At 42.4% G+C, this 13,812-nt stretch overlaps 1 protein-coding gene across 1 annotated transcript in view; it reads right to left on the bottom strand.

The window, feature by feature from the left end:
- The window catches only part of LVRN (laeverin), an 84,773-nt gene extending 71,900 nt beyond the window's left edge, over positions 1 to 12,873 (bottom strand). The window contains exon 1 of the mRNA XM_024123601.2: positions 12,179 to 12,873. Within this exon, the coding sequence (XP_023979369.1) occupies positions 12,179 to 12,873 (695 nt within the window). The remainder of the gene's footprint in view (positions 1 to 12,178) is intronic.
- Between the last annotated feature and the right edge of the window lie 939 nt (positions 12,874 to 13,812).

Here is a 13,812-nt window from a genome sequence, read left to right as displayed (position 1 = left end):
TTCTTTGGAGAAATGTCTATTTAGATCTTCTGCCCATTTTTGGATTGGGTTGTTTGTTTTTTTGATATTGAGCTGCATGAGTTGCTTGTATATTTTGGAGGTTAATCCTTTGTCAGTTACTTTGTTTGCAAGTGTTTTATCACATTCTGAGGGCCATCTTTTCATCTTGCTTGTGGTTTCCTTTGCTGTGCAAAAGCTTTTAAGTTTCCTTAGGTCCCATTTGTTTATTTTTGTTTTTATTTCCATTTCTCTAGGAGGTGGGTCAAAAAGGATCTTGCTGTCATTTATGTCAAAGAGTGTTCTACCTATGTTTTCCTCTGAGAGTTTTATAGTGTCTGGCCTTACATTTAGGTCTTTAATCCATTTTGAGTTTATTTTTATGTGTGGTTTTAGGAAGTGTTTTAATTTCATTCTTTAACATGTAGCTGTCTAGTTTTCCCAGCACCACCTACTGAAGAGGCTGTCTTTTCTCCATTGTATATTCTTGCCTCCTTTATTAAAGATAAGGTGACCATATATACGTGTATTTATCTCTGGGCTTTGTATCCTGTTCTGTTCATCTATATTTCTGTTTGTGTGCCACTACCATACTGTCTTGATGACTGTAGCTTTGTAGTACAGTCTGAAATCAGGGAGCTTGATTCCTCCAGCTCCGTTTTTCTTTCTCAAGATTGCTTTGGCTATTTGGGGTCTGTTGTGTTTCCATAGAAATTGTGAAATTTTTTGTTCTAGTTGTGTGAAAAATGCCATTGCTAGTTTGATAGGGATTGCTTTGGATCTGTAGATTGCTTTAGGTAGTACAGCCATTTTCACAATGTTGATTCTTCCCATACAAGAACATGGTATATCTCTCCATCTGTTTGTATCGTCTTTAATTTCTTTCATCAGTGTCTTATAGTTTTCTACATACAGGTCTTTTGTCTCCTTAGGTAGGTTTATTCCTAGGTATTTTATTCTTTTTGTTGCAATGGCAAATGGGAGTGTTTCCTTAATTTCTCTTTCAGATTTTTCATCGTTAGTGTATAGGAATGCAAGAGATTTCTGTGCATTAATTTTGTATCCTGCTACTTTATCAAATTTATTGATTAGCTCTAGTAGTTTTCTGGTAGCATCTTTAGGATTCTCTATGTATAGTATCATGTCATCTGCCAACAGTGGTATTACTGTCATGTTTTTAAGTTGTTTTTCATGGAGTTAGATCCCATACTTCTCACATCCATCTTATACCGTACATAAATCTTGCACACAGTAAATGAAGAGGTGCATATTTAAAAATTCTCATAACTAGTAATGGTATAATATCACCCTAATGAAAGAGACCCCAAAGGTGTGTATTTATTAATTGGGGTTAGTGATTATGAACAAGGGTCTCAGGGAAGGCCAAGTTCATCTTGCAAGATGTACTAGAGGAACATGGTCCCCTAATATTCTCAGTGCTGCTGTAACCAATTTTACCCTCAAGAAGATATTTCAGAAAAGGCTTCCTTACATCTTTAAAATGGCCAAAGACAACCTATTAGCCATTCTGTACAGTCTAGGGCCATCTGAGTGACTTGTACTTATCAGGAAAGGAAAGAACACAGATGTTTTTTATTCCAGTTTTCCTAGTACCTCTTTTATCAGGTGACTAATCAGACCTTGGTGAGCTGAGAAACTGGCCTTTAGCATAAGTATTCTCTGCAATGGTTTCCAAAGGTCAGAAGCAATTGGTACAAAATATAGTTTTGGAGTACACTGGTTTATGGAGTCCTTGGTAATAATTGTTTGGAAAGGTTGGATGAACTGGAATGTTATAAGCTCTAATCATTAGTTTTGGAGGAAACATTTATTTCACATGAAGAGAATTAATTGTCAAAATTTACTTACCAGAACTCAGATGTGTAAAGCAATCTGTCCTATAACTTCACACTCTGGAACCCATATTCTCACTGATGGTAGAGGAAAAGAACTCAAGCTTGCCATTTACAGGTTACTCATCGTTACTGATTTTAAAACGGTCTTGTTTAGGGGGATAGTCATTTAAAATCCAAATTCCCTTTCAGGGCTCTTTTATTTCCTAAGGGCATGAGAACTAAGAAGCTTTCTCCTACACCCAGATGCCAGACTGCGAAGGGCAGAGAAGGAGGAGACCTCTTGACAGGAGAGGACTTCTTGGATTTGCCATATTGATGTGACTGCATTCTCTTGACTGGTATGACTTGTAAACCATTCCTTCACAACAGTCAAGGCTCAGTAGTTCCCACTGATAACATGGCACTCACTGGGCTCTTGCTCACATGGCCAGTCCTCTGAGTCTGGCTGCAACTCCCTCTGGACCACACCTTGCACAACCACTCCACAGCATTCACTGCAACACATTTACTTCGATCCCTGGCATGGTGGTGCCTCTTTAGCTCCCTAGTCAATGTTCTTATCCCATGTGCAAAATTCTAGATCCCCTTTGACCTCAAATAGATCACAAGGAAAATATGCACAATCCAGGGCCCATTGGCCTAAGCCATTTCTACTCTATGAATTAGAAGCCACACTGTTTGCAGACCATGCTAACCATAAAGGGAAGGACAAGGGTCTTGCTCTGAGATCTTCTTCAGGCACTCTTTTGGTAATTTTGTTGTATCCTCCATTTTCCATTATGTTCTATCGAGTAACAGGTAATGTCAGTGTTTGACAAGATCCAACACCTATTTGTGATTAAAAAAAAAAATAGCAACTCAGAAATACTGTGAATAGAGGAGAACTTCTTCAACTTGATAAGGAGCATATACAAAAAAACCTCCACCTAACATCATACTGAACAGTGAAAGGCTAAAAACTTTCTCCCTAACATTAGGGAAAAAGAATGTCCACACTTACTGCTCTTAGTCAACATAGTGCTGGAAATTTCAGCCGGCAAAGTAAGGTAAGAAAAGAAATGGCGGGCTTCCCTGGTGGCGCAGCGGTTGCGCGTCCGCCTGCCGATGCAGGGGAACTGGGTTCATGCCCCGGTCTGGGAGGATCCCACATGCCGCGGAGCGGCTGGGCCCGTGAGCCATGGCTGCTGAGCCTGTGCGTCCGGAGCCTGTGCTCTGCAACGGGCGAGGCCACAGCAGAGGGAGGCCCGCATACCACAAAAAAAAAAAAAAAAAAAAAAAGAAAAGAAATGGCATATGGATTGCAAAAGTAGAAATAAAACTGTCTCTGTATGCAGATAACATGATGATCTACATAGAAAATCCCAAGGAATCTATAAAAACAAAACGAAAACTCCTAGATCTTGCAAGTGAGCTCACCAAGTCCTAGGACACAAGATAAGCACACAAAACTCACTATTTCTTTGTAGTAGAAACAGATACATAAAAACTAAAATTAAAAATACAATACCATTTACAATTGCTCAAATAAAATTAAATACTTAGGCATAAATCTAATAAAACAGGTATAGGATTTGTATGTTAAAAATGATAAAATGCTGATGAAATAGATCAAAGATTTAAATAAATGAACAGATATTCTGTGTTCATGGACTGGAAAATTCAACATAGTAAAGAAAGCCAAAAAAGAGGGGAAGACAAAAATGGGGAAAAAGAGCAAGGGCAAAAAAATAGAAAACAGTAACAGATATGGTATATATTAATCCATTATATCAATACCAATATCAGAAATGAAAGAGGGGACATCACTACAGATACCATGGACATTAAAAAGATAATAAGGAATACTATGAACTAATTTATGCCCACAAATTTGATACTCTAAATGAAAAGGACCAATCCTTGAAAGATACAATCTGCCAGAACTCACACAGAAGGAACAATCTGAAAAAGCCTATATCTATTAAAGAAATTGAATCAACAATTAATAACCTTTCAAAACAGAAATCACCAGGCCCAGATGGGTTCACTGGTAAATTGTACCAAACATTTAAGGAATACCAATTCTCTACAATCACTTTCACAGGATAGAAGCAAAGGGAATACTTCCTAACACATTCTATGAGGCCAGCATTACCCTAACACCAAAACCAGAACAAAACATTATAAGAAAAGAAAACTACAGGCCAATAGCTCTCCTGAACAGAGAAGCAAAAATCCTCAACAAAATATTAGCAAATCAAATCCAACAACGCATAAAAAGAATTACATATCCTGACCAAGTGGAATTTATCCCAGGTATGCAAGACTAGTTCAACATTCAAAAATCAATTAATGTTATCCATCACATCAACAGACTAGATAAGAAAAATCACATGATCACCCATTAATAGATGCAAAGAAAGCATTTGCCAAGATCCAGCACCCATTTACAATTAAAATTCTCAGTAAAGTAAGAATAGAGGGGGACTGCCTAACCTTAATAAAGCCCATCTACAAGAAAATCTACAGCTAACATCATACTAAATGGTGAGAATTTGAAGCTTTCCACTAAGATCAGGGACAAGGCAAGGATGCCCCCTCTTGCCACTCCTTTTCAACATTGTACTGGAAGTCCTTCCAAATGCAGTAAGTCAAGAAAAGGAAATAAAAGATATATTCATTGGGAAGGAAGAACTAAAACACTCTTATTCACAGATAAGATGATCATCTGTGTTTTCTACAAAATCCAGAAGAATTGACAAAAACCTCCTGGAATTAATAAGCAATTATAGCAAATTTGCAGGATACAAGGTTAATATACAAAAGTCAATTTATTTCGTAAATACCAACAGTGAACAAATGGATTTGAAATTAAAAACATAATGCCATTTACATTAGTGTCCCTAAAAATGAAATACTTAGGTATAAATCTAACAAAATATGTACAAGATTTAGATAGGAAAAATAGAAAACTCTGATGAATGAAATTTTAAAAAGAACTAAATAAATGGAGAGTTATTCCATATTCATGGATCTGAAGACTCAATATAATCAGTGTATCAGTTCTTCCCAACTTGATCCATTGATTCAGTGCAATTCCAATTAAAATCCTAGCAAGTTAAGTTTATGGATTTGGATAAGCTGATTCTAAGGTTTATAGTGAGAGGCAAAAAAACAGAATACCTAACTCAGTATCGAAGGAGAAGAACAAAGCTGGAAGATTTACACTACCTGACTTCAAGACTTACTATAAAGCTAAAATAATCAAGACAGTGTGGTATTGGCAAAAGAATAGACAGATCAAGGGAATAAAATAGAGAGCCAAGAAACAGACCCACAAAAATATAGTCAACTAATCTTTGACAAAGAAGCAAAGGCAATACCGTGGAGCAAAGAAAATCTCTTACTGGACACCCACATGCAAAAAAAAAAAAAGAATCTAGACCCAGACCTTACACCCTTCATAAAAATTAACTCATAATGGATCATAAATCTAAATGTAAAATGTAAAATTATAAAACTCCTAGAAGATAACATAGGAGAAAACCTAAATGATCTTGGGTATGGTGATGTCTTTTAAGATAATACACCAAAGACATGATCAATGAAAGAAATAATTGATAAGCTGGATTTCACTAAAATTAAAAAATTCTGCTCTGTCAAAGACAATATAAAGAGAATAAGAGGACAAGCCATAGACTGGCAGAATATATTTGCAAAAGACACATCTGATAAAGGACTGTTATCCAAAATATACAAAAAACACTTAAGCAATACCGTGGAGCAAAGAAAATCTCTTACTGGACACCCACATGCAAAAAAAAAAAAAGAATCTAGACCCAGACCTTACACCCTTCATAAAAATTAACTCATAATGGATCATAAATCTAAATGTAAAATGTAAAATTATAAAACTCCTAGAAGATAACATAGGAGAAAACCTAAATGATCTTGGGTATGGTGATGTCTTTTAAGATAATACACCAAAGACATGATCAATGAAAGAAATAATTGATAAGCTGGATTTCACTAAAATTAAAAAATTCTGCTCTGTCAAAGACAATATAAAGAGAATAAGAGGACAAGCCATAGACTGGCAGAATATATTTGCAAAAGACACATCTGATAAAGGACTGTTATCCAAAATATACAAAGAACACTTAAAATTCAACAATAAGAAAACAAACACAGACTTCCCTGGTGGTCCAGTGGTAAAGAATCCACCTCACAATGCAGGGGTCATGGGTTCGATCCCTGGTCAGGGAATTGAGATCCCACATGCCTAGGGGCAACTAAGCCTGCATGCCACAACTATTGAGCTTGCGTGCCTCAACTAGAGCCTGCGTGCCTCAACTAGAGCCTGCGTGCCACAAACTACAGAGCCCATGCACTCTGGAGTCTGTGCACCACAACTAGAGAAGAGAAAACCCTCATGCCACAATTAGAGAGAAGCCCACACACCACAACAAAGAGCCCGCACACTGCAACTAAGACCCGATGCAGCCAAAAATAAATTAAATAAATAAATAAATAAATAATAAATCTAAAAAAAAGAAAACAAACAACTCCTTTCTATGTATGTTAACTGAATCACTTTGCTGTACAGCAGAAATTAACAACATTGTAAATCAACTAGACTTGAATAAAATAAATTTTAAAAAAAGAAAACAACTCAATTAAAGAATGGGCCAAAGACCTCAACAGATACCTCACCAAAGAAATTATACAGAAAAGCATATGAAAGTATGCTTCACATCGTATGTCCTCAGGGAAATGCAAATTAAAACAATGAGATACTTATTAGAATATAGGCCAAAATTCAGAACACTGACAACATCAAATGCTGACAAGAATATGGAGCAAAAGGAACCCTCATTCATTCCTGGTGGGAATACAAAATGGTATATCCCCTCTGGAAGACAGTTTGGCAGTATCTTACAAAACTAAACATAAGCTTACCATATGATCCAGCAATTATGTTTCTTGGTATTTACCTAAAGTAGTTGACAATGTATGTCTACACGAAAACCTGTGCACAGTTTATAACAGCTTTTTTCATAATTGCCAAAACTTGGAAGCAGACAAGATGTTCTTCTGTAGGTGACTAGATAAATAAACTGTGGTACATCCAGACAATAGAATATTATTCAGCACTAAAAAGAAATGAACTATTGCAACATGAAAAGACATGGAGGAACCTTAAATGCATATTGCTAAGTGAAAGAAGCCACGCTGAAAAGGTGATATACTGTATGATTCCAACTATACGACATATGGAAAAGGCCAAACTATGCAGACAATAAAAAAGATCAGTGGTTGCTGGGCAGAATGGGTGGGTGGGAAGATGAATAGGCAGCAGAGGATTTTTAGAGCAGTGAAAATACTCTGTATGGTATTATAATGATGGCTATAAGTCAGTATATATTTGTCCAAACAGATAGAACGTACACCACCAAAAGTAAACCCTAAGGTAAACTATGAAATTGGGGTGATTATGATGTGCCGATACAGATTCATCCTTAGTTAAAAAAAAAAAAGTGCCATTCTAGTGAGTGTTATTGATAATGGGGGAGGCTATGCATGTGTGGAGGCAGGGGATATATGGGGACTCTCTCTACTTCCCCCTAAATTTTGTTGTAAACCTAAAACGTCTCCAAAAAAAAAAAACAACAGAGTCTTTAAAAAAAGAATTCTTAGACATTACACCAAAGGTATGTTCTATAAAAAATACTGGTAAATTGGACTTCTTTAATATTAAAACTTTTGCTCTCTGAAAACCTTATTAAGAAGATTAAAAGACAAGTTACAGACTGGCAGAATGATATTTGTAAGCCATATATTTCACAATGGACTCAGATGTAGATTATATTAAAAAAATCCCAGGACTCAACAGTGAGAAAACAATTCAGCGGGCTTCCCTGGTGGCACAGTGGTTAAGAATCTGCCTGCCAATGCAGGGGACACCGGTTCGAGCCCTGGTCTGGGAAGATCCCACATGCCAAAGAGCAACTAAGCCCGTGCACCACAACTACTGAGCCTGCGCTCTAGAGCCCGCAAGACACAACTACTGAAGCCCACATGCCACAGCTACTGAAGCCTGCATGCCTAGAGCCCATGCTCTGCAAGAGAAGCCACCGCAACGAGAAGCCTGCACACGGCAACGAAGAGTAGCCCCCACTCGCCGCAACTAGAGAAAGCCTGCTCACAGCAATGAAGACTCAATGCAGCCAAATAAATAAATATAAAATAAAAAAATAAAAAAACAATTCAATTAGAAAATGGACAAAAGACATGAAGAGACATTTCATTGAAGTGATATACAGATGGCAAATAAGCATGAAAAGATGTTTATCGCAGCAATTGTTAAAATATGTTAATTTCCAAACCCCACTCAAAACTCACCGCTCTAGAAAGTTTTTGCTTTGAAATTTTTTTAAATTGTGGAAAATATTGGGTTGGCCAAAGAGTTCCTTTGGGTTTTTCCGTAACATCTTATGAAAAAACCTGAACGAAAATTTTGACCAACCCAATACACAAAACATAAAATTCATCGTCTTAACCATTTTTAAGTATAACGTTGAGTGGTGTTAAGTACATTCACATTGTTGTACAACCAGTCTCCAGAACTCTTTTTATCTTGCAAAACTAAAAGTCTGTACTCATTAAACAAAAACTCCCCACTCGGGACTTCCCTGGTGGCACAGTGGTTGAGAATCCACCTGCCGATGCGAGGGATATGGGTTCGATCCCTGGTCCGGGAGGATCCCACATGCCACGGAGCAACTAAGTCCGTGTGCCACAACTACTGAGCCAGTACTCTAGAGCCTGCGAGCCACAACTACTGAGCCCATGTGCCACAACTGCTGAAGCCTGTGCGCCTAGAGCCCATGTTCCACAACAAGAGAAGTCAGCACAATGAGAAGCCCACGCACTGCAATGAAGAGTTGCCCCTGCTCGCCACAACTAAAGCCTGCACACAGCAATAAAGACCGAATACAGCTAAAAAAACTCCTCACTCCCCCAGCCCCTAGCAACCACAATTCTACTTTATGTCTCTATAAATTTGACTACTTTAGGTCCCTTATATAATGTCCCCAAGATTCATCTGTGTAGTAGCATATGTCAGAATTTCCTTCCTTTTTAAGGCTGAATAATATTCCATTGTATGTATAGACCACATTTTGTGTCTTCCCTTCATCCATCAATGGACATTTGGGTTGCTTCCACCTTGTAGCTATTGTGAACAGTGTTGCTATGAACATCGGTGTACTGATCTGGAATTTCTGAGGGTGTGTCCCTGGAATCTACATGTTTAATAAGCTCCTTTGGTGTTTCTGATGCACATTAAAGTGTGAACCACTACTCTAATGCAGAATTTCCCAAAGTATAGATGGAGAAGGATTTTTGGTAGCCCTCAGACACACTATTACATAAATCAGACTCCCACATGATAAAGTCAGTCCTTTCAGTTTTATGAATCATTCTGATTAGGTCAAGAGAAAACATTGCTTTAGTGTTATTTATCTTGAACATCTAATTCTAATTTCCCTTTTTTAAGAAAGAGAGAGCAGGCTTCAGATTCAAAGCCTTCAGATCCTTCAGCAGACAATAATGATAGCTGTTTTGTTTTCATTGTATTAGTCTGTGCCATTCCTTTCTATAAATTTCAAATGGTTTTCCTTCTATAATAATGGTATAGAGTTGCTTTTAAATAAATCTACTTAACATTTTTGTTTAAATCAAGTAACTTTTTTTAGCAAATAATATGGCCAGAGATATGTGAATATGGCAAAATCTGAAAGTAGTCATATGCCAGCGAATGAAGTTTGGGAAATACTGCTTAGAGGGACATTAATGTTTGGATCTTGCTCTCAACTTTCCATACATGGAAGAGTCACATGTCCAAGGTATCCAGTAGATGGCTCCTATATGGCAGAAATGTGAAGTCACCTGTCAGGTAGAGAAAGGCTGAGCACAGGTACAAAGCATCCCCAGCAACCTCTGAAACTAGCAAATCATAACCTAAACCTTAGCAGTGTCAAATAGTGATGCTCTTTGTATTTTCTAGATTGACCTTCTTTCTCTCTTCTGTTAGAGTTGAGTAAAATTATTTAAAAACATTAGCCTGCCTGGACTGTGATTAGAGACCATCAAAGAACAGAAGTAAACATGTTCCAACCGCTGCAGCTGGAATTACAAACACCCCAAGAAAAATTGCCCACTGAAAACAGTGGGCAATTCCTCTGCATATAGAAATCTTCTTAGAATCGTATCTACCAGGAACGTGGCAGCTTCCGTGTTTAGATAAAAGGATAATTTTACCCCAAGCTAATGATAGTAGCCATCACCGCACAGATTATATGCCAGTCACGGTGCCCCCTTTCCCACTTAATTCTCACAACATTCTAAAGGTTGACACTTATTATGTCTATTCCATGAATGAGGCAACAAACTCAGAGAGGTGAAGAGACTGGCTCAAGTCACACAGCTCAAACTCAAGCCTGCTGGGCTTCCAAAATATGCCTCATCACAAGTCATCATTTTGCTCGGGTTCTTTGTGACCTTGGCTTCAAGCTCAGCTGCAGGTTTCTCTTCTTCCTGGTTTCAGAAGCAGAGACTCAGAAGAACAACTTCCAGGCGACAGGTCCTCTCAAGATGCCACAGCTCTGGAGCTCCACCTAGGTCTATGAACATCTGTAGGACTTTATTATTTTCTGCTTATTTGAATTTGAAAACTCTCAAAATATGGTTTCTAGTTACTACTAGAGTTGGCAGCACAATAGAAAAATGGAAGGGGACTTTCCTTTCCCGTGTTTGCTAGGGCAGTTTGTCCAGGCCACAGCCCCATTAAGACAGGAAGAAGGAAGAGATGGTTAAGAGATGAAGATTTACTGACAGCAGAAAACACTGTCAGGTAGGTGTGCAAAAAAGCATCCTTTTTTCCCCTCTGAAAAATCCTGCACCTTAACAATACACAGTTATTTCAAAAGGTTTCCAGAGCCCATAAGTCCAGTAACACATTATCCTCATGAGAAACTTTTCAAAACTGTTTCTCAGGTATTGATGCATGTTTGAGAGAAGAATCAAGCATACTGTCCTTAAAAACAAAAGTTACAGATTACGCTTCCACTTAGGCCAGCTTATTAAACTTATTTTAAACCCCTGAAGTTTTGAAAATAGTGCAGGAGAAGATTTAGGGGGTAATTTAGTGGGTTTCTTTCCCTCAGAGAACATCTGAGAACATTTTCTCTAATAATAAAGGGCAAAGTACATGCAGTTGTGTAAACCGCAAAGGCTCCACCACTGCATGAGTGAAGCAGGAGCTCACCAGTTTGAAAAAAGACCATTTCCCTGGCGCTCGCCGGGGGTCAGTAATGTGGTCCCAGAGCGTGGAAAGAGGCAATTCTTGGGCTGGAAACATTCCGTGTGGGAGACACTATCGCAAACGAGTGTAAAGAGAACACATGTACACTATGTGAGCCTGCAGACTCAGAGGGGAGGTCCCTTGTCATCGCTTTTACTTTTTTTTTTTTTTTGAATCCCGAAACTCTGGCACATAGCCGGTCAAAGAGCGGGGAGGGGAGGGGATGCCGCTGCTCTCCCGCAAAACGACACGCGGGGCCCGGGCAGGGGGCGGGAGGGCAGGAATGAAAGGGGATTCTGAAGTTTTGGAGAACCTTAGCAAAAAGAAAAAAAACTAGGAAACGAACAGCCGCGACGTGGGTCTATTTGTTGCAAGAGCAGCAGTTACGGAGCGCCCAGGCAAAGGAGTCAGAGCAGGAAAAGCGCAGAGAGGCGCTGGGGTGGAACCGCAGAGCGTCAACGGTGCTCTAGCCCCGTGCTTATCCAACTCTAACGCGGGTGAATCACCCGAGGAGCTCCGGTAAAACGCATATTCGGATCCCCTTGGTCGAGGGTGGGGCTTAAGAGCCTGCATTTCTAACAACCTCCCAGATGTTACGTTGGGACCGCGGACAAGCAACTCAAAGTTTTTGAACAAACTTTGAGTAGCAAGGGGTTTGCTCGTTGCCCTGAGTAAATTCTGGGTTAGAGGACAAAGGGGTTCTCTGAAGAGGACAATAAACTTTGGGGGTAGCAGCGACCTTAAAAGGGGCAACGATAGAAACGAACTGGATTGGCAGGGATGGGGCTGAAACCTGGCCAAAGGAAGAGGGAAAGGGGGGAAGGAGGCGCTCACCCTCTGACTGTAGAAGAAAACGTCGCGAAGGATGGGGTGGGTTTCTTTGCGAAGGGCAGGAGACGCGCACCTAAGCACCTGAACCCGCAGCCTGCGCGCGGGGAATGCGGGGCGGGGGCCGAGGAGGCCAGGGCCGGCCTGCCCTTACCTGCGCTCACCCTGGTCCGTGTAGAGATTGAGGAAGAGTCCCTCCCTGGTGTCCTGGTACACCGGGCCGGAGAAGCTGAGCTGCAGCTCATAGCGGCTCCCGGGCTGCAGGGCTTCGCCGAGCTCTAGCACCATGTACTGCATGTCCAACGCGAACCACACCTCGTCCACCGGCACGCGGCCCAGGGTGGCGTCTCCGGCGTCCGGCGACAGTGGTCCCCGCACCTCGGCGCTTTCACAGTCCAGGAAGAGGCTGTGAAGCAGCAGCCGGGCGGTGGCCGCGATGCAGCGTACGGTGATGTTCACGCGGCCAGTGAAGCGCAACGCCGGCGCAGAGAGCTCTTCTGGCCTCAGACGGGGCCACAGCTCCAGCTCATAGTGCAGCGGCACGAGCCAGGGCGGCAGGCGCAGCTGGTCCCAGGGCCCCGGGGGTCGCCAGTTGCGCGGGGTGGGCGCCACCTCCGTCTCCAGAGTGGGGCCGGGCTCCTGGGTCCGCGCCGTCTCCTGCCTGCCTGGCGGGGAGGGCGCGGCGTGCGGGCCCCCGCGGTCGTGAAGCTCCGACGGCGGGACGCGCGCGGAGTGGCCGTACAGGGCGGCGAGTGCGGCCAGCGCCAGCAGGAGCACGGCAGCCAGCCCGGCCAGCAGCAGGGCTACCACGCGGCTCACGTAGAAGCCGGAGCTGGAAGGGGGTCCCATGGCCGCAGCCCGGGGCTGGGGGTGAGGGGAGAGCCCGGCGTTGGCGGCGGCGGCGGCTCAGACCCCCGGCCTGGGTGCTCAGTGATGGGACCCCCGCCCCTCCTGTCTTGTACCGTCCCTCCCTCCTCCTCGAGGAGCCTGGGAGACAGGAGAGAGCTGTTGGGACCTCGGCTTCCCCTCCCAGCTAATCAGATCCAGGTCCCTGCCTACCCACACCCGCCCCCGCCAGGGCCTGGGGAAGAGGCGGACCTGGCGCAACTGAGCGCGCGCCCCTTTGGGTCTGAAGGGAACGACCTCACAGAGGAGCTTCCAGAGTAGGCGCAGGGAGGGGACGGTCGGACCAAACTCGAATTTGGGCACCTCCGACGGCGGGGTGTTTGGATTCACGGGATTTGTTGGGCGTGACCCGGTGCGGTTTCGGGTGTTATCGGAAAAGAGACAGGTACAGAGCACCCTCAACTCCTTGACTGTAGTGATGATCTGCGGGCTGCACACTTGCCAGCCACTACCTAGGGATTCGTGCGCTAGGGGCTGGGGTGAGGGCTTACGAACCGGGACTTTGGGGCACATGCTTTGAAATGAACCTGCTAGGGACAGCCGCGCTGTCTGAACTAATTTCCGGAGCCAAATTTTTGGCCCTAAATTCGCCTCCTGCATAAGCTCGAGCCTCACGCGGCCCAGGCAACAAGTGCGAGGCTGGAAACAAGGTCAGGGGTGTCCCGGAGCCTTTTCCGAGCTTGGGAAGTGGAGCTGGAATACGGGACGACAAAAAACCGGAGAGCGTGGCGTCTGCGTCTCCAGGTGAAGGAGAGTGGAGGGCCGCTTTACCTTGGGAAGGGGCACGGCGGGAAGTCGCCTCTTAGATCCGCAACTGCCGGGGATGGGGTTTCCAGTCCTGTGACAGTGTCTGGCTCTCCGCATCCCTGACCGGGGAAAGAG

The sequence above is a fragment of the Physeter macrocephalus genome, chromosome 8 (genome assembly GCF_002837175.3).
Source record: "Physeter macrocephalus isolate SW-GA chromosome 8, ASM283717v5, whole genome shotgun sequence".
Classification (NCBI taxonomy): Eukaryota; Metazoa; Chordata; class Mammalia; order Artiodactyla; family Physeteridae; genus Physeter; species Physeter macrocephalus.
This window is presented reverse-complemented; position numbering and strand designations above follow the sequence as displayed.